Genomic DNA, 20807 nt, shown 5'->3' on the forward strand with positions numbered 1-20807 from the left:
TTAGGTGATATATCTGTATTCTCTTTTGGATTATTTCAGCAAGTCTCGAAAGCCTGATCAAATTTAGCTGAGGTGATTGTGTGGAACTCCACTGAATGTGGGTGCGTTCACTGTGTGTAAGCCCACAGAATATGCGTGGGTTGAATGCATGTAAGCCCACTGAATATACATGAGTTCAGTGTGTGTAAGCCCACTGAATATGTGTGGGTTCAATGTGTGTAAGCCCACTGAATATGGGTGGGTTCAATGTGTGCAAGCCCATTGAATATGTGTGGGTTCAACGTGTGTAAGCCCACTGAATATGGGTGGGTTGAACATGAGCTTGCCCAGTATTCATGTAGGATCAATGTGGGAAAGCCCACTTTTAATATCGGATAGACATGGGTTAGCCCATAAAAATCATGATAAAACCCACTAAGGACCCACGTGGAACCCGCGGCCAAAATTTATGTGGGTCCCAACAGGGCAGCCCTCAAGGGGCCCACATATCCGCCCATCATGGTCTTATGTAGGTCCTACATACTCATGTTAGCTGGGGTGTTTCTTCTCGGAAATTCAGAATAAAACTTGTTTGTTTCGAGTGGTTTATACCGTGTGAATGTTTGGCACCTAGCAAACAAAATGAGTTTACGCTAGTGCATGCGCTGACGCTGCCAATTTTTTTTACAAGTTACGTTGACGCATACGGCGTATGGTTTTTCGAACGTTTGCGCTGACGGCGTCAACATTTTTGTATGCGCGTACATCACTGCGTAACACAACGGTTTTCTGGCACACCAGCCTCGAGCTCTAATTGTAATACTGGCAACGACTGACTGAAAGTGACAGCGGCTAGAAGTGCAGCAGTAGCCTATCCTGAACTCTACAACAGTAGCCTACCATGAGTAAACTTTTTTTTAACATTGATTTAATTAGGTTTATTTTTAATTAATCAATTCTATTCAGGGCCGGATTAAGGGTGTATGGGGCCCTGGGCTGAGCTGAAAGTGGGGGCCCTTATCAAGTGACATTTTTTGCTAAAAATGAATGGTGGAGTGGGGCTACGACACGGGCCCAGTTGCATGTATCTGTGGCACCGAGCCCCAAACAGCGGACCAGTGGCGTAGCCAGAAAAAATTTTGGGGGGAGCCAAATATTTGATGAATTGAAGAGAACAACAAAGTGTTTGATTTAAAGCAGTGTTTCCCAACCTGGGGGTAAATTACCCCCGGGGAGTAATTTGCCTGTTTTCGGCGGGTAACGAGACCGGAGGTTGTAAACTTTATAAAAGCGAAGGAATGGAACAGTCGTCTTTACAAGGAACTGTGCAAGAAGATGGGAGAAATATACAAAGTATTACTGTACCACACAGAAGTACGATGGCTGTCTCATGGCAAAGGATAACCCGCCTGGTCGAACTTCGTGAGGCTGTCCATGTTTTTCTGATAGAAAAGAAGTCCGACTTGACTGAATACTTCTCTAACCAACAGTGGATTTCCCAGCTGTGCTACCTGGCTGATATCTTTGGTGAATCGAACAAAGGCAATCTTTTAATTCAAGGCAAGAATGTAACTGTGATCGACACCAAAGTAGCCGGAGCAGCATTTATCGCAAAGGTTAAATTGTGGAACAAGCAAGTTGGAAGAAGCACAGTTTTAGACGTTTGACATGTATCTCGGAGGCAATGGACTTGAGTTGACAGCGGCGTTGAAGAAGGACATAGCTGACCACTTAGGCCAGCTAGCCTAGAAGATGGACAACTACTTTCCGAATTTGAACACGGCTAGTTTTCAATGGTGCACTGAGCCCTTCACATGTGATGACAGCCAGGTGGATGATGACGACTTTTCGGCCAAAGAAGAATTTATCACTCTCCGAATGAACACAGCGTTGAAACTTGATTTCAATGGGAAAGGCTTAGAAACCTTCTGGTTTAGCAGACTCCAGGACGCACCAACATTAGCGACACGGGCATTAAATATCCTGACATCTTTTTCAACAACGTATCGCTGTGAACAAGGATTTTTAACTGTCTTGGGAAGGAAGACAAAGAAGCGCAATCGCCAGGATGTCGAAAGCGACACAAGAATTGTCCTCAGTAGCCTACCACAAAGCCCAGGATCACAAAGCTGGCGCCTGAAGTCCAGGCCTGACCTTCGCATTGAATGTTTACCACGCATTGTTATCTTGTATTCAGTATTGTATTGCATTTTGATTGTCATAGTTAGCCCTTTGAAATACATAGCAATAAACATTTTTGTTTTTGAAAATTGATCGTGGGGGTAGTTGGCTCACTTCAGGGTGGAGATTAGGGTAACAGCCAAAAAAAGGTTGGGAACCACTGATTTAAAGCCATCGCCACTTGATGTGCAGTGGCGTATCCTGGTGGGTTGAAGCAATAAAAGTGGTAGGGGGGTCCGGGGGCATGCTCCCCCGGAAAATTTTTGAAAAATTACACTCAAATAATGGATTATAGTGCTTTCTGAAAACACTTTTAGAGTAATATTTGTATGAAATTTGTTAGCAGATAAACAGCTATTAACTTATTAAAGATAACTCTTACACACGAACGGGCAAAAGCTGCGGCTAAAATTAGAGAACACTAAAAACTCAGCTACACAAAAACTCAATAACTACACAAAAACCCAACAGAGTAAGCCATTCTGAAATTGCTTCCATAAATTAGTTCAAAGAAACGTAAATCGCGTAAATTTTGCGCGATTTACTATTTGCAAAATTTATTGGTGTCTTTCTGTGTGTCTAAAACAAGTCCTTGGGGGTGTTAATAGCCAGATGTCTTGGAAAACGATATAAATTTCTACAAACTTTATTACATTTTCAACAAAGGGCTCAATTTTGGAATCCAAACTTGGAAAATTTGGGGGGGGGCATGGCCCCTTTCGCCCTCCCTGGCTACGCCTATGCAGCGGATCACCTTCTTGTTTGCCCTCGGCTTTCAACACGGTGCAGTAGGTGGGACCTGTCAGTGTATAACTCCGTTGCGAAGAATGTGTCAATCTGTGGTGTATCAACGAACTTTAGAAGACTCGATAGAAAAAGAACTGCATCATATCTAACTGACCATCTTGTATCAGATAATGTCTTCAAAACAGGCAAACCATCTAGGAATTTTCGATGGACTTGCCAACAATGAGTAGACGAGACGAGCCATGAATAAAGGCTTTGCAACAATTCAAAAAGCTCAGCGGCAGAACGGCATGTTTCTACATGACATTTAAGCTGGCGATTAAATTAAGTGAATGTGCTGTGCAAGGGACATAATGAGCTACACTACATTTCTCGCGCAGAAGAGCTTGAAGACCGTTATACTTGCCACTCATATTGGCAGCATTATCATAACTTTGACCCGTAATCCGTACCATTTTCGGATATGAAAGTATCAAATAAATATGTTTTTTGTTAAAAAAAAAAAGAAAAATTGAATAACTGGAGTTGGGCAGGGGTGCTGCAGCACCGCAGCACATTTGGGTGAGCCACCCTTGCTTGTTTGAGATACGAATTAAAGCAGTAATCTCCAGCTGTGCCACTAAAAAAATTAGTAGATTTTTTTCTTTGAGGTGGGGGCCCCCAAAAGTGGGGGCCCTAGGCTTCAGCCCAGTCCGCCCCCCCCTTAATCCGGCACTGATTCTATTGACATAAAATAAGTGGAAAAAACAGAAAGTATGACAAAGATTATCTGAATTTTGACTTTATAGATGCTATAGTAAATGACCAAGTTGTAGGCTATCACAATGCGTCATTTGTTTTCAAAATCTGAGCAACGACGCTTTGAGACCAACTCGTTCGGAGCGTCATCTTGAAAAAAAAACACCTTGACCATCAAAATAAACCTTTAGCCTTTTTCCAATGCAAGAAAGACTCTTTTAAAAAAATGAAGACTGCAAGTAGTGAGTGCTTTCGCCAATCGTCGTCGGCGGAAGTTGTAGAAGCGTCTTTCGGAATTGCTCACATGATAGCTCGGGAGAAGAAACCCCACAGACAATTTACAAGAGGAATTCTTAGAGCTAACATGAAATGCTACTGAAATGGACGACTGTGAAGCAATGCCACTAACTGAGTTCTGGGTGAAACATGTAAACAGACATTTACAAGAGTGTGGGTGCTGTGGCGATACGCACACTTTTTCCATTTTCATTAACTTACTTGTGTGGAAATATTTTTTCTACTCTCATGAACATAAAAACAAAATCTAGACACAAACTTGACTGTGAAGCCGATCTGAGATGTGTATTTTCTGCTACTAATTCTCGAATTAAACATTTAGTATCCAAAAACAGTTAAATCCTTCGCATTAATGCAACTTACGTGGAAACGAATTGCTGTTCTGCTTAATGTTTTTTGATTTTGAAACGAAACAAGGTGGGGCGCGAATTTTGTTAGAATCGTAAAAAGAAGGCGTCAGTGGCGTAGCCAGGGGGGGGGGGGGCGGACCGCCCCGGGCGGCACTTTCAGACAGGACGTTTTGTTTTTTTGTTGATAATGCAAAAGTACACGGAAAATAAAAGCAAACAGAATGGCAACTTTCAAAACAGTGGCGTAGCCATGGGGGAGGAGGGGTTTGGGGGTTACAACCCCCCCTTTGGCACGCATGTGGCGTCACGATATTGAGAATGATGGTTTCAGTCTCTATGTCTCTAAAACAAAGTTTGCCTAATTTTAAACGAAACTCCACTAAAAGAGCGAGTTTTGCCAATACCAAACATTCAAATATCTCAGCCAGGAATTAGCAACAAGAAAACATAGAGACTTAACTTAATTAAGTTACCAAAAAATTCCCAAAAAAACATGATCTTATCCTTTTGCTATGCCACCGGACAGCACCATTTTACAGGAATATTTATACTAGAGGATTTATACCCACATTTTTGTTGAAAATGCTCTCAGAATGCACCAAATCCAAAGTAATTTTTCAAAAATTTCTGGGGTAGGCCCCCCAGCCCCCCACCGCTGGGTGTCGTCTTTGGTGAGAACGCCGTCGGGCTTCGCCGCCAGCCCTTAAAAACCCCCTTTCAAAATTACTGGCTACGCTACTGGTTCAAAACATACAATAATTCCACTTTAAGGGGGTAATGTGCCTTAATTTTGACATATTTCAATGGCATAATTTTGAGACTATAAGAAAATGGACATTCGTTTGCCATGCATATTATAACAACACAAGGTAAGTACATTTGAAAAAGATTGTTCATAATCATTTGGTTGCCATGGTAACCAACGGGGGGGCCTTAGTAACAAAAAATAATAACAAGCTTAACTCAAAAACCAATTAAGCTACAGGCACCAAACTTGCAGAATATGTTCTAATGTTAATTGCGCACAAAATTATGTTTTTGTATTTATTTTTGGTTGCCATGGCAACTTAGCAACAGCCAATCAAATTATTTTTAGCAATATCTCTATTTTGCCTCAATAATATAAAAAAACGCTCTCATGATTTTGTAGATATAGTTGTTCTTAATATATATTCCAAATTTCACACCAATGTGATGTTTGGTCATGGAGTTATGCTTGTTCCCGTGGGGCCACATGCACCAAAACACTAACTGGAGATATTGCCTTCCAAAGTTTACGATTCAAAATAACCAAAAGGTTAACACTTTTGAGAAACTATGTAAAGTATATACGACTGGAAATACATAACAAGTGAACATGCACAGTCAGCTTTTGTGTATAAACACATTCAGTGCATTATGGGAAATTTTATTAAACTTTATTCTTTTTGAAAGGGGACAATAACGATAAAACAACATGCAAAGTTAGCAAAAAAATGCTAACCAAACGCAATAAATCGGTTGTCAAAAATAAGAGTGGCCTTCGCAAAAATTGAATTTCAATGTCTTATAGGCCACATATTCCAAGTTTTATGGGTTTATTTTATAGAAGAAGACTTAAACTATCTAAAACCAACAAAAACACAAAATGGAAAAAAACATATTTTCTTTTAAATATTTGAGCGCATTACCCCCTTAAGTCAATTAAAAAAATTTCATTTTCACATGCTTTTTCTTGAAGGGGCGGTAAAATCTGAATCCGACCCGGGCGGCACATTCCCTAGCTACGCCACTGGAAGGCGTGTCTCATAAAGTTTAAGAGCCACTGCGTTATACAGACAAAGGGAATTTTCTTCAGCAGGCCTGTTGTATTTGAAAGTTGTGCGCTGCATAGAGAATGTCAGCGTTTTTACATCCAGATTAATAATCTCATGATTTAAGTTACAATGCCAGTGTATGGCAATCCAGTTACAGTCAGGCCAAAACTAACCAACGCTTACGCCAGATATGATTTTTAAGCTTTGGTCAAGCAGTCCAACATTTTCAATGCTTTGTGTTATATTCTATAGTTATTTTTCTCACAAAAAAAAAGTTTATACGGTAGGCTAAAACTTCTAAAAAAAAACTGCACACGCAACAATACTGTACGCATTAGCGGATCTAAAAGTAATTTAGGAGGGGACCAGAGTTTCAACAAATAAAGATTTTTTTTCTTTTTGAGAAAGTAAACAATTTTTGCAAAAGCTGAAGTCCGACGGCAAAGCATTGGTGTTTGAGGGGATTTAAAATTCTGATAAATTGTATTTTGTTCAGATCGCAGAAGTTGGAATTAGGCTACAAGGCTACTTCGGTCTAAAAATGCAGTCAAGTTTCAAATCGCATTTTTCACTGCCTTGTCAAAGCGTTACCAACTTTGGAAATTAGCAGCACCATCCTAGTAGCCTACGTCATAGTAAGTCTATGGCCCTTTCCATGTCCTATGTTAGGTAAAAAATATTGATACCAACATTACTCCACGAGAGAACTTCTTTTTACTCAAATATGGAAATTAAACTTTTGATACTTTGTCTTGGTGTGTGTGTAGCACAATTGCGCATGGATATGAACCTTTTGCTGGTTTTGTGCAAGTAAACAATACATCGATAAGCAAAGCAAAAATTTACTGAAGTGTAGAGTGGAATATCCGTAAAGATGCTATTTACCAGCATGAAAGGACACACAAGTTCAGTGATAACTTTTACGTATATATGTTGATGGCTTCTTTCAGTAAATCCAATCTGAAAGTTTGGTTTTTTTCAAAAAAGACGGCAAAACTTATTATGCAAAAGAAAAATAAGTCGATTATTATTATCTTACTACCTCAGTACACAAGCTGTGTGGTAGTTTAGCACATTAACACCAATCAGAGTGAAAGTAGACCATAACTTGAATAAACCAGTTAAATCCAGAAGTTATAAACGTTTTTGGGCTGAGCCGGTAGGCACAGATGCCAGAGAACACAAAATACGAATTAAGCATTTGGTGACGTAAGAGTTGCCTGCTCTAGTAAACCGAGGTTCCTTAATGTGTCAAGTCTCTCAGTAAAATAATCCCTAAACCACTCTATGTGTTCATGCTTAGCTTGGACCGAAAGAAAGGGATTGCTTGACAAGGCAGTAATCACTGATGTCATGAACAGTCTAATGGGGCCTTGTTTGGGACACCAATCGCCTTCATTGAGTTTGTCTTCTAAAAACACATGCTTGAAGAAGGGAGTGTCAGCTTCGAGATCCATGTCTGAATGTAAAAAGTAGGTATTTTAGTGAGCAGAAAAATGTGAAGTCCCTTTACAAAATAAATAAATATGTCATCAAGCTAAAACCGGATGCAAGAAACGAAGCGCAATAGAACTAACAACTTTGCGAAATTTCTGAAAATTTTTTCCAAGCCAGCAAATCAGTCTTTTTTACATTGATTCAATATCTGCAATACTAAGCCAATATAAAAAAGAGCCAAAAATGTAGATACTGAACTCGTGTTCAGTAAACGTTCCGATAATTAAACTGTTTTCTGCAGCAAAGCAGATGAAACAGGGGTGGATCTAGCAAGTAGCTGTAGGGGGGGGGGGGCGTTTTCTACAAAACACTATCACGTGTTGGTCCACATTAGATCCAACCTTGCAAATTTACCGTAAATAAAGTTGCTTTTCTGTGTTTCAGGGGGGGAATCGCCCCAACCCCCCTTGGATCCGACACTGAGATGAACAAAAGTTTAGTATCGACATTTTGAGCTATTTTTTGTTGTTGTTGTTGTTGTTGTAAGTATCGTGTCTTATAAATTGTCTACGTTTACTCGTACCAGCTTCGTTGTTGATAGGAAAAGTCCAAAGTTTTCCTTCGTTAGTCCATCTAATCATTTCATCGTAAGCGCTCCAAGGGAAATGTTTGTCCAGATCAAAACTTGCATTTTGATCACATTCGGACTTGTAATGTTCGTGCCAGTCCATTGCCGACCATTCGCTCTGCTGCTTCACCTCCTATAAATGATGGAGAAAGCGAACTTTAAAACCAACTGTACATTCGAAAGCTTTTTTACTCGGCCAGCAAAATCCTTCATTATTACATTGATTTAACGTAGCCTGTAAACTTCGTTTTAAACACGCGGAAGTCATTCTAAGCTCTAATCAGTAAATATTGGCAGAGGAAAGCGCAAGGTTCACATCATAAATTATACGGAGCTACCTGCACTCCGACATTCCAGAACCGTGCGTTTCGGAAGACAGCGAAACGAAATTGCTTAAAATCGAAAAAAAAATTAAACGACACTAAGAAATTTAACTCGGAATTGAAATGAAGCATATCCTTGGCGACAGTTAATTTTTTTTCACAAAGGAAAGGATTCAATTGACTGACAAAAGCAGCGGTTAAGAACTACCGGTATGTGGCATGAATTATTGATGCGATACTGATGAGCCCAGCCTCATGAGCGAAACACGTGTCTATCGCTGTCAATTCTTGTTACACTCAACTGCCGAGAAACAGAAGCAAAACAAGTTGGCATTAAAAGAAATTTCTAACAGCCCTAGCAGTATAGCACCAAGGCAAACTAACGAAGGAGCCATATATAAGAGCATAAGAAATTAAGTTAAATTAAGAAAATTAAATTAACTTTTTAACAGTAGCACAGAACTCTACTCACTTGTTTCTCTACTTCTGCAAGCTTGAGATTCGGAAAGAAATGGCGTTTACCGGTGAAGCGCAGGCTCAAACTAAATAAAGCATGTTTTGGTAAAAGTTCTATTCTAAGCAGGGTTGTAAAAAACTAGGGTTTTTATGAAAAAAAACGGGTTGTATGGCAAAAATGGGTTTATCACGTAAAAATAACCAAAAAAAAAGTTTGCGGAATTTATTGTTTCAAGAATAAGTTGAGTACTATTTAGGCAAATATACCTTTATGTGAAAAATCATGCTCCTAGGCAGTGAGTTGTTGGTTGCTAAGCCTGTTAAATATAACAATAAGTCGATGTTTTTTTTTCTTTTCTAACAATAGTTGCAACAAAACAAATGCTAGAAAAGACCATAATCCCGACGAACATTCAAAGATTGCAGGATTTATTTGATTAGTTTTTGAAAATAACACTTTTAAAAGTTTTGATAAAAACGTTAGTTTCATCACAGGTGTTGCCACAAGATTTTTCTTGAACAGATTTAAAGTTTTCTCAAATTGGAGCAGAATTTCTCATCTTGTAACACTAGTTTTGTAGATCTGGTCATGTCCGTTTAAAAAATCCCGTTTTTTTTGTTTGTTTGTTTTTTTATAAAAAACCCAGCTTACCCGGGCAGCTACCCACTACAACCTTGATTCTAAAATGTATGATTGTGCACAGAAAACAATTAGTTGGAATGAAAATTTCATTTGTTGCTGTAAAAGTGACGCCCAGCGCATTATTCAGACGCTTGACAACAATTCGACACACCAATTAACTTTATTAACATCTCAGACAGCAAAATCTATCATTTTTGCATTGCAGTTTTCAAAGTAAAAATGACGGATTTTGTTGTCTGGGATGTTCCCGACACCAATGCCATACTTGAGTATGCAAAAGTCCTTAAATTCCTGCCAATTAAATAGCCTATACTCCCTATAGCCTTTTAATGACACATTTCACGCGCAAAACAAACACTTTCTTTCACCTTCAGGCAAGTTCTGGAATTAGTTTTTAAATTTTGTTTCTTTGAATGCATTATTGCAAACAAAAATCCAACCAAAGCCAAGCAACTTACTGGTGTTTTCCGACATTATTTTCGCGCTGTCGTCTTCGGCTGAAGAAATCCCTGCAACAAAACAAGACATATAGTATTATAATATATTTTCGTGATGTATTCTTGATAGTCTACAGAAGTGCTCTAAACTACGGATCGGGATCCGATTTGGCCCAAGATACCCAAAACAAGGACCCTTTTTTCTAATGCCAGTATATGTAAAGAAGTATTAGCCACACTAGCATCAATCAGAACTGTGATTAAAAATACTGACATGTCTGATATTTCATTAATGTCAAGGGCCACAGCCATATATGAACTTGTCGAAATCAGAAGATTGTGAACTTTCCTGAAGGTGCTGAATCCACCCCAAGGTTATCGACCTCATGTCTTGACTGGAGGCTAATTTTTAGGCTGAAACCATTTTTTAGATAAAAAATATACTAAAAATTTAAGCAAACGTTAACATTCTACTTGAATAAAAATCTTCTGAAGATCACACCAAGGGTGTAAAAGAATTAAGGTTGCGAATTGAGATAACATGTTTATTTTTAGTATTAAAGTTATGAGGATGGATAATAATGCAGCGGTAAAGCTCACGCTATAATAGCATCCTCTTTATATATAGTGTGAATAATATTTGTTGCGTGTTAAAAAAATAGACTAGTGAAAGGAAATATGAGCACAATTGATAGACTTTTCAAATATTTCTTCTAGGCCCGAGAAAGCTTATTTTGGAGTTTATTCCCGATATTTCTGATCTTTGTAATGGCTTTGTAATATTGAGCAAACTCAGCCACTACAAGTGACCTTTTCGTTCAAAAAACAAGTCCAATTGTTGTTGTTGAAGTTATTGCCAGTACATTATTCCAAATCCAACCAACAGATTGTAACTGTACACTGTGTACAACTGTACATGCAAAGATTTTCTTTCGGCACCAGTTGGTATTATTGCAACGGTACCCAACATTGAATGATCGTCGCTTCATCTTGCAACCACAGAGCTTAAAACGCTCACCAACTGTACAATTTCGTACAAAAGTGAGACCGAACTTTGTTGCAAATAAAAGTAACTAAAACTCGAAACAAAGGAACGTCAGTAATCTGCCACTCACTCTCCAGAATCCTTCATCTCTCCAAGCACTGACCTACAAAGAAGATACAGGTTTAGGACACACAGGAAACAGCCCAAACGAAAATATGTTCGAGAGCTACTAAACCAAAAATATAGTTTAACCCTTTATCATCTACAGCATAAACAGGACGTGGGAAATCAGTAAACTGAAGCTGAACTATAGATATTACCAATCACCAAAGACAAAAATTCATTCAGCAAGTTATATATATTAATTGTTTTGTAAACATATTTATAAACAGACATAACTAAGCAACAACACTACATTTAACATTATAAAAAGTTTTATATCATAATGTTAAATGTAGTGTTGTTGCTTAGTTATGTCTGTTTATGGTTTAAAAGAGTTACCTCTCTACCCAAATTGTATTAAACATATTTATTGTTGCAAAAAATAAGTTTCTGTACACATTGTTAAAAAGAGCATTTTTAGGTGTGGCAAGGGGCAGAAACAGCTGCTGGATAAAATTGTCTGGACTTTTACAATTCATGAGCCAGCACAGAACCGAATCTAAAAAATTACAACTTAATGATCTAGGTTCAGTTTCACTTTAAACTCACTCGAAATCTCTCGGTGACTCCTGTCTTTTGTGACTTCGAATGTCTCGCATTTTATTCGACAAATCCAACCTTTCTCTCTTTTTCTTTGCAATATTTCCCTTTTCTGGATTTAGTTCAGCAACAACGTCCTGTTGAAAGTAGCACATCATTAAACAAGAAAAAAGTTATTCTGCCGTTACTAATTTTAATTTGCCGTATTTACACACTCTGTACATTCACAGAACAGTACAATTATAATATACAGTAGAATTCGCCTATAACGGCACCTCTAGGGGATTGCAAAAACTGGCGTTATAGCCGAATTGACGTTATAGACGAGCTACCGCAAACTATTCCAAAACTGTCTTTTGTTTAAAGAAAGAGGTGTATAATCCAGTCAGGTTTACTGTGTACCACCAAACTGACAAAAGTCACGCAGAAACTACAGTAAACAAAGAAATTGTTTAAAAAAAAAAAATTAAATAACCTACAGTGAAAGGTACAGGAAATTTGCGCAATACAGCTCGTTACATACAGCAGTAGAGCTGCTTTTTACACGTGATAGTTTTTCACGCGGGAAAAAAGTTAATTCAGTGAATTAAAGTCCCTGCTGCGAACGACGTAGCAAAATAAAGGGAAGACATTTTGCAAGCAGCAGCGCTAACTGGATTAAAAGACTGACCGTTCGTGGTGAAGGTGATGGCTTAAAGTGACGTTATAAAGTTTAAAACGAACAAAAGACGTCTGGGGACCAATAAAGGGTGATGTTACATGCGAATTGACGTTATAGGCGATGCTGTTGTAGCCGAACTACAATGTACGTAAAAGATAAGAATTCTGCCGGAACCGAGCGAAATGTGACGTAATAGGCGAATTGACGTTATAAACGAAGCCGTTATAGGCGAATTCTACTGTATTACATAAAGGCAAAGGACAGACAGTTTTCTTGAAATTTTTTTTATAATAGCCTATTATTGCAAAAAAATACATTAGTTTATCAACAATTGACCATATAAATAAAACGAAGTCGAAATTTCAGTTTCAAGTTCAACAATGTTTTCCAATGACAAAGCATAGCCAATGAGAGAAATGTAATAAAAGCATCAGTGTATCTGAGAAAAAAACAAATGAATTTGAAAATCTGAGGAGTAAGGTTTTACCATAATTAGCTTCATAGTTGCTTCGTCAGAACTTCGTGTAGGCTGAAAAACACAAAAGTGTTGGCAACGTGCTTTATAGGACTTTTACTTTAAGAACATATCATAAAAATATCTTATTGAACTTTCGAAACCAAACACCTTTAAAGACAAGCAGATGCTGCTGTTTGTGAGGTATCAAAAACAATAACCCAGGCTTTGGATAAGATAAATCATACATATATAATATATATATCTCAAGTTTGTCTTATTTGCATTGAAATTAACACAAGGAAGCAACTGAAGTTTGAATAGACAAAAGTTAAACAAAAGCAAAATGAGTGGTTTTTTAACGGAAGTGGTAGGTGGACGTGGATGAGTTCATACAACTACAAGTGAAAAGTGGTTGGTTGGTCATGCTGTGTGGTAATAATTACCACCATTTTAGGGGGTATACTATTATATGTGTACTTGATGAACATTGGTAAATTTAGTAGAACTACCTTACTTTCAAGATTCAATGACTTACTGCATAAACGAATATTTGTCAGAGCTTATCCATATCCAACTTAATCATTTCACATTTTCACACAAAGAAATGTTTGTCTTGAAAAAAATTGGCCTTCTTTAGCCAAATGTCTTTGTTTAAGCATATATATAGCAGCGTTTCATCATGTTGGTACAAATGCTGAAAGTTCAGAAAATAAAATACCTGTTTCATATTTTTCATAGAAGTTATTTCTAAGCCTTCCTTTTGTTTTTCCCCATCAGTGTTAGAATTGTCCATTTGTGAATCAACCAATGATTGCCAGAGAGTTGGTTGTTTTGACTTTGACTTAGAAGAATGCTTGAGGTTTGACGTGGCCATTTTTGAAGGTCGCATTAAGTTATCTGTAACTGACTTTGCGTCTGCTGATTTTTGAAGATCTTCATTAGGAATCTTCAAAGAAAAGATAAAAATTGAGAACAAATATTAACTATTCTGATTAAACTGGAAAGAGAATTTTGACATTCAAGCATCAAAATAAACTTGAGGTAGCGGTATCGTAGCCATTGAATCGTTAAATCTGAAGGGTAATGTGACGAAACTGACTGTTACTAAATGCAACAAAGTATAATAGCCTATAGCATCAAAACAGATAAACCTCTGCAACAGTGCAGAAGACATGACTTAATTAACACTTAAGTGTCATCTGCTGAATGAATCATGGTCTATCTTTGACTTGGTGACATATATACCTCATACTTCGTAGCAAGTGTGGTAGTCGATACTGATAAATCTAACTAGAAAAATACATGCACTCAAGCTTTCTCATCAATGCAGATTGCAGAGCAGAGATTAAGTCCTAACCAAAATGTCCAACATTGAAAACCAAAAATGTTTAAATAAGGGGGAAGGTTATTTCAACTTTAGCCCTGATTTTAAGATAAACAGTATATTCCACGACCTCTGGTATAATTTTTTTCAAATTTTCTTATAAAATCGCCTTGCATAGTATAGTGCCAGTTTTTGTTTATGGCATTTAAAGTTCAAATATGCTGCATAGTAACTGTACTCAACTATATACTCATACAGTATTATACATAATACATTTATAACTAATACAAGTGTAACATTTAATACAAGTGTAACAGTCAAAACTTTATCAATAAAAAATAAATGCATTCATTGTAATGGCATATTTCAAGTAAATGACAAGCATATAACATGTCACATGGGCTTTTCAAAAATGTTCACATACTTTATTCATATCTTCTGAAATATTCTTGTTGTGATGTTTCAATTTCTTTGTTTTAGAATATCTTTGTTTCTTTTCAAGATTCTTTGAATCACGAGGATTTGCATCATCAGATGATTTCTCGGTGACTGCAGATGCTTCGTTTTGTGTGGCATTCTCTTTACTATCCTCAGTACAATGATATGATGATGTATGAAGTTTTCTTTGTGGATTGTAAGGAAACCCCTTTTTCAAACATCTAGAACAAGCTTGGTCTCTTACAAACATATTTGAAGCAATTTTTAGTCCCAAGTTTAAGTCCATAAAAGTAGCAAAGGTCATTTTTTTCAAAAAAATGTTCATTGTGGAAACTTTAGCAACTATATATATTGTTTTACTTTCTGAACAAAAATAAAAACATAAATATTTTAGTGTGGTAAGAACACAGAGGTTTGGCAGTAGCACACTACTTTTAGTAGCAGTAGCGATGGTACATTTTTTTAAGAGTACGGTAGCAGTTACAGTAGCAATGATACTTGCTTAACAAAGGTAGCCATGTAGAAAGATAGGTTTGCTTTAATGTTCAAATAATCTGCAAATATGCATTTTAAACAAATTTGGTTTTTACAAATGAAGGCACTTTACTATAGCTTCCAATTGAGAAGGAGCGATCTTCCTGGCGTCAGCACTACCTGACTACTCACTATAGAACAACGAGCATTGTGTTTTGCTAACCATACCGATGTAGTCTCCACACTATCCATCAAGACCTTTCCCAAAAACATGATTTCTTTCCACAAGGGTAAGAATTCTATTGACTGCGAAAAGCAGCGGTTGAGAACTATGTGGCATTGTGGCAAGAACTAGTGGTGCGGTACTGATGAGCCCAGCCTCATGGGCGAAACATGTGTCTGACTCGACTGCCGAGGAACACATAGCTTCCAATGTCAACTCAAGACAAAAGGTTGAAGTAGAAAGTACTGCCCAAAAAAGAGCCAAAGCATATAGGTATTTTAAACACACTTCAAATGACCAAACCTTGGAAAAACCGGTTTCATTCACAAAATATCCCTTACTTTCTAAACACACACAAAAACTTGTCATTAGGAACTTCTTCGTTGTATGTCACACGACGTAGCCCAGGGCAGGAACTACGGTCGCCTGCAAAAGTTAAGTTTTATTTATCGACTGCAGCCCAGTTTTTAGAAAACCAGTGATTAGTGAACTCACCCAAACATGGTCTAACTAAGGAATGGAATACTAATTCCCGAATGTCTGACTAACAAATATTGCGTTAATATTAACTTTCAATATCTTACAAATGTTGATCGCAAAAGCATTGCTTCAAATGTATTTATATAAAAGTAATCATAACCAACAAAGCAGGGATTTTGATATCTTTTTTATAGATGAGAATAGAACATCTGCAACATCAACACTAAACAAATATCATGTTCAAAAGGGCTTTAAAAAAGGCAGTGGCTATTTGACCGGCGCCGGTCTTTGAATCTGAAACACTATTTGACCGGTCATGACATCACTATACAGTCACTTTTTTCTTTTTCTCTTTCAAAGCAAAAGACGAGAAGCGTATATAAGTTCTAAATCCAACCATCTCATTCAACTCGTTACGTGGCGCGTGCGATACGTCGCCGCCTCCGACTCTAGAGGGACTGAGTTCGATACTACCAGGAAGCGTTCTTTTTTTTTATTTATTTTTTTTTTAACTAAATTTTGACACGAAGTGCATTTTTGTAGTCAGTTTTTAATTATTTTTTATGTCTTTTCAAATGTGAGTAATAAAGTTAGAGTTTTTTTAATTTGCTGGAATTTGAGAACTTCTCTGGGTAATTTTCCGATTGTGGCCGTGCTAACTACTGATACGGTATATAGCCTACATAATTTTTCAATTCAGGCACGTTTTAAACTTTTCAAGGTTTTGCCACCTTTTCCCGTTCATTAACGTGCTGGTTCATTAACGTGCAGACGCGTTAATGACGAAAAATAAAATGATTGATTGATGTGACCGTGTTTGCCGAACGAAGCAATAGGCTACATTTTTGCTCTCAACAAGTTAGTTATATACAATGCTTCTTTTAATAAAATGGTAATGGTATGTAAATGTAATGCAACTCAAATTAAAAATTGACTACAAAAATGCACTTTGGGTCAAAATTTAGTTAAAAAAAAAAGAACGCTCCTGGGTAGTATCGAACTCAGTCCCTCTAGATTAGGAAGCGGCGACGTACCACACGCACCACGTAACCAGTTGAATAAAATGGTTGGATTCAGAACTTATATGCGCGCTTCTCATCTTTTGCTTTGAAAGAGAAAAAGAAAAAAAGTGTCTGGACAATGACGTAATGACGGTCAAATAGTGTTTCAGATTCAAAGACCGGCGCCGGTCAAATAGCCACTGCCTTTAAAAAACATGCACCCAATAAATGAAGTGCCATGAAATTAAAAAAAAAATACAATAAAAAATACCATCTGGCAACCATGTGGTTTGCGAGGTTAACTTGCTACATTTAAAGACGACCGTTTTTTTGGTGCCTCTAGGCTACTGAAGTAGTACCTTGAGAATTTGTGGGGACGACATCGATGGGACATCCTACATCCAACACTAACATCGCTCTTTTCAGGAGCATAGAGCTCTTGAAATAAAGTATTTTCAACCTCCGACATTCATTGATTTTTTGCTTTTTTGCTTTCTCTCTCTGATCCCTTGTTTTCGATTCTGCTCATGATATGAGTGATCACCATTTGGCGAACTTTTTCCGCTTGTATTCCAGCATTTCCAGGTAGCCATTCCAGGCAATGCAAAAGACAGTAATTCGGATAAGTTGCGCTGGCCAGAATATTGTGAAACTTTCATTGTGAAACGAGATTTTCCATGAAAACAAAAAATGACGCATAGCGCGTGACGCTTAAAATCGGAAAAATAGTTGACGGCGCTTGTTCCAGACAATTGTTCACCTAATCAAACGTCATATAAAAACCGTTCAAGTCTACTGAATCTTACGTCATGGAAATTCCTAAAACATGAGCCAAAATTGCGCCATCGTTCGTAAGACCTGTGTCAAACCTGTTGAAACCTGTTTAAACATGAAATGTTGCGTCGCGCTAACTGCTGGCGTGCCTTTGAGTTATCACAAATTTTTCTGATTCATTCTTGAAGTTGTTTGTTGGAAGTCGGTCGCACATTTAACTGGTTTATTTGGTGCTTGCTAGCTGGACAAACTCTCCGTCTTTTATCCAAGTAATCTGTATCGTAGTGACAGTTTTTAAAGGTGCAAGGCGTTGCATCTCGATTTCGATAGCCGCGGGCTAATTTTACAGGAATACACTTATTGAATAGACGTTTCAAGGAGTGTTTCTTTTCGGTCACTACATGCGGACAAACGGATCCGGGAACTTTATGTTACAATTTTCCCACGAAGAGATTATGGTTTACCGCTGTGACCAGCGCTATCACTTCCGTCAACTAAAAAATAAATTGATGGCACTAGCCACAGCGTCAACAAAATGTTAATGCCGTCAAGTTGGCGGCGTCAACAAACAACACTGGCATAAAATAGGTAGGCCTAGACTACAGACAACCTTACCATTACTTGCTGGTATAAATCTATCTTCTTTAAGTAGACTATGAAAACCTATTGGGGTAGGCTTTCTAATGCAGAACCTTTCACAAGCTTTGCGAGTAATTTGGAGTTTGCGACATTTAAAGACGCCCCCTGAGAAAACCTCATAACTATCAATTGACAACTGCACAAACCTTCTTCAAAGTCATAGCCTAGTTAGTAGTTACCAATTACCATCACTAGGTAATTGTACAAGCCTTGTGATTGTGAGGTTTGCTAGGTACATTTAAAGAAGCAAGCCTTGCAGAGTTCTGTCATTAGGAACTTCTTCGTTGTAGGGCAACATTAAAAGGCGGAAATGCGGAAGCACGGAAGTAAGCCGAAATAACTTTAGAATTAAAACAGTCATAGTATTTAATGATCTCACAATTGCTTCTAAATAATATCTTTCAATGATATTTCAACATAAGAAAATGTTCGGTATTGAGTTGTGGCTAAAAATCGCATTTCCGCCTTTTTCCTATTTCAATAAATTCCATTAAATTTCGAAATTTACTCCAATAACTGTGGAATTAAAACAGTCAAAGTATTTAATGACCTCACAATTGCTTCTAAACAATATCTTTCAATGATAATGATATTTCAACATAAAAGTAGGTTCGGTGGCAGTGATGTTCGGTGGCTTAAACCGTTGGAAAAGCAACTTGGAAATATGCTGCAGCAAGGTAGTAGGCACGAAGGGCGTAACCGTCGGGCGAAGCCCGAAGGCGTGTTGCCGAAGGCAACACTTCCAGCAGGGGGTCCGGGGGGCCTCCCCCAGAAATTTTTGAAAAACACTTCCAATTTGGTGCGCTCTGAGAGCATTTCCAAAACAAATCAAAAATAAAAATCTGTCAAATTGTGCTTCGCCTATGTCGTGATCATACATCCATTTAATGTTTAGAAGTCATGAACAATCTTAATTTTAACGTTGCAGGACCAAAATCCTGTGTTAGACATGGAATAATAGTTGTCTAAATGTTTAATTCGTCATGAATGTTCATTCTCAGATATTCAGTTAAGCCTACACTACAAAAACTAACACTTAGGCCTAAACATTACAACCGCAAGCAATTTGTACAAAAAGCTGGATAAGTTTGCCTCCTGCGTATAGAAGCTTAACAAACTAAATATTGCATCCGCATTTGAACGTTCATTGGCGAAGTAGCGTTATATCAACGCTGTAAAAAGGGCAAAGGCATGACTATGAAAGCTAGTATAGTAGGCTAAATACATGGCGAGGAGACATCAAAAAACAGCAACAAGCTTATTGGCATTATGATGCTGTGCCTGTACCGTGACGAGATACCATTCTGACGAGTTAGTCTAGTCGCTCTAGCGAATGTACGCATTGACGTCACTGGGAAAGCACAACTAACCTACCATAACCATAACACATCTGATTGGCTAAGCAGCTGGTGACGTTTTGCAAAACGGGTGTGGATTGGTTAAAACGAAGGCGTTTTTTGACATTTTTGAATCTGGGAAAGCAAGTTTGATAATTGCTTACCTGGAGCTTCAGTGATTGTTTCTGACCGAAGCGTTTGCGTCAATTGGCATTTATAGGCAAGACATGCGGTTTGGTGAGGACTTAGACTACTCACAAGCGTTACGAGTAATTCTAGTCACGAATACAGTAATTTTCAAGTTAAAATAGACGTGATAAAAATAATAAGTTAAACCTAGAATTCAGTCATTATATTTTGCATAGTTTTTGCTAAGGTAAGCACTGCTTTCCTTGCTTTCCCTCACCGATCGTCACTGTTCGGTGGTGAGTTGTTGTTAAAAATCGCATTTCCGCTTTTTTCCATGTTGCAACATTTCATTCTTTCATGAGGAAGTTATCGTTATGTTAAACAATATGGACGCCAAGATCGTGTTTCCGCGTTTTCTACATCGGCATTAAATCGCTACTTCTGCGGGCAATACGCCATTTCACGCCCGGCTTATTTCCACGTTCCGCATTTCCGCCTTTTAGTGTTGCCCTTGCTTTAAACGTATTTGATTGATTGAATCTATATCCTCGGACTGGAAAAGCTTCTTGCAAAGCTTAATCCTGGAAGTTTAGCATATTTGTAGAGGCTTTGAATCACTAACGTAGGTCCAGTCACCGAGATTGACAAATTAGAGTTTCCGATTGTTGAAGTGTTCTTTGCCGGAGAATTTTTTCCATACATTAAGTGCCGCTGAATGGAGAGCAGTCCTTTACGTGCGTTGCTCAAGCGCACACACCGAGAGTCGAACCAGCGCGGCTTGATCTTGAAGCTTCTTCATTCCAGAAGTCACTCGCTAACCAACTGAGTTATCTGGGCAGATATTTATGCCAAAACTAACCATAACCAACAAAGCAGAGATTTTGATATCTTTTTATAGATGAAAATAGAACATCAATACTAAACAAATAACATATTCAAAAAGGTTTTAAAAAACAGGCACCCGATAAATAAAACGCCAAGAAATTAAAAAATACAATTAAAAAAATACCATCTGGCAACCTTGTGGTTTGCGAGCGAGGCCGAGCCAGACGGAAGGCACTTTAACATTACCTACTGGTCGAAGAGGTACGCAATCATGCGTGACATGTTCATTCGCGATTCAGCTGATTTCAGTCATGTGACTCGTGACGTGATATTCTGATCAAAAATT

The 20807-nt window shown here is 37.9% G+C and overlaps 2 protein-coding genes across 2 annotated transcripts in view; one reads left to right on the plus strand and one right to left on the minus strand.

Annotated features, from left to right (window-relative positions):
• Nucleotides 1-6914: 6914 nt before the first annotated feature.
• Nucleotides 6915-14921, minus strand: LOC145769528 (uncharacterized). Its single transcript, XM_082581177.1, has 9 exons — nt 14566-14921; nt 13536-13763; nt 12848-12889; nt 11709-11836; nt 11128-11160; nt 10034-10084; nt 8949-9018; nt 8109-8286; nt 6915-7547 (listed from the first exon to the last, which is right to left on the minus strand). The coding sequence occupies exons 1-9, from the start codon at nt 14902-14904 to the stop codon at nt 7282-7284; spliced, it is 1335 nt and encodes a 444-aa protein (XP_082437303.1). The 5' UTR covers nt 14905-14921; the 3' UTR covers nt 6915-7281.
• Nucleotides 14922-18063: 3142 nt separating this feature from the next.
• Nucleotides 18064-20807, plus strand: part of LOC145768733 (SET domain-containing protein 4-like) — a 39141-nt gene continuing 36397 nt past the window's right edge. Inside the window, exon 1 of the mRNA XM_082580316.1 lies at nt 18064-18119. The gene's annotated coding sequence lies outside the window, so the exon portion shown is untranslated. The remainder of the gene's footprint in view (nt 18120-20807) is intronic.

This window comes from Aplidium turbinatum, chromosome 4 (assembly GCF_918807975.1).
Source record: "Aplidium turbinatum chromosome 4, kaAplTurb1.1, whole genome shotgun sequence".
Classification (NCBI taxonomy): domain Eukaryota; kingdom Metazoa; phylum Chordata; class Ascidiacea; order Aplousobranchia; family Polyclinidae; genus Aplidium; species Aplidium turbinatum.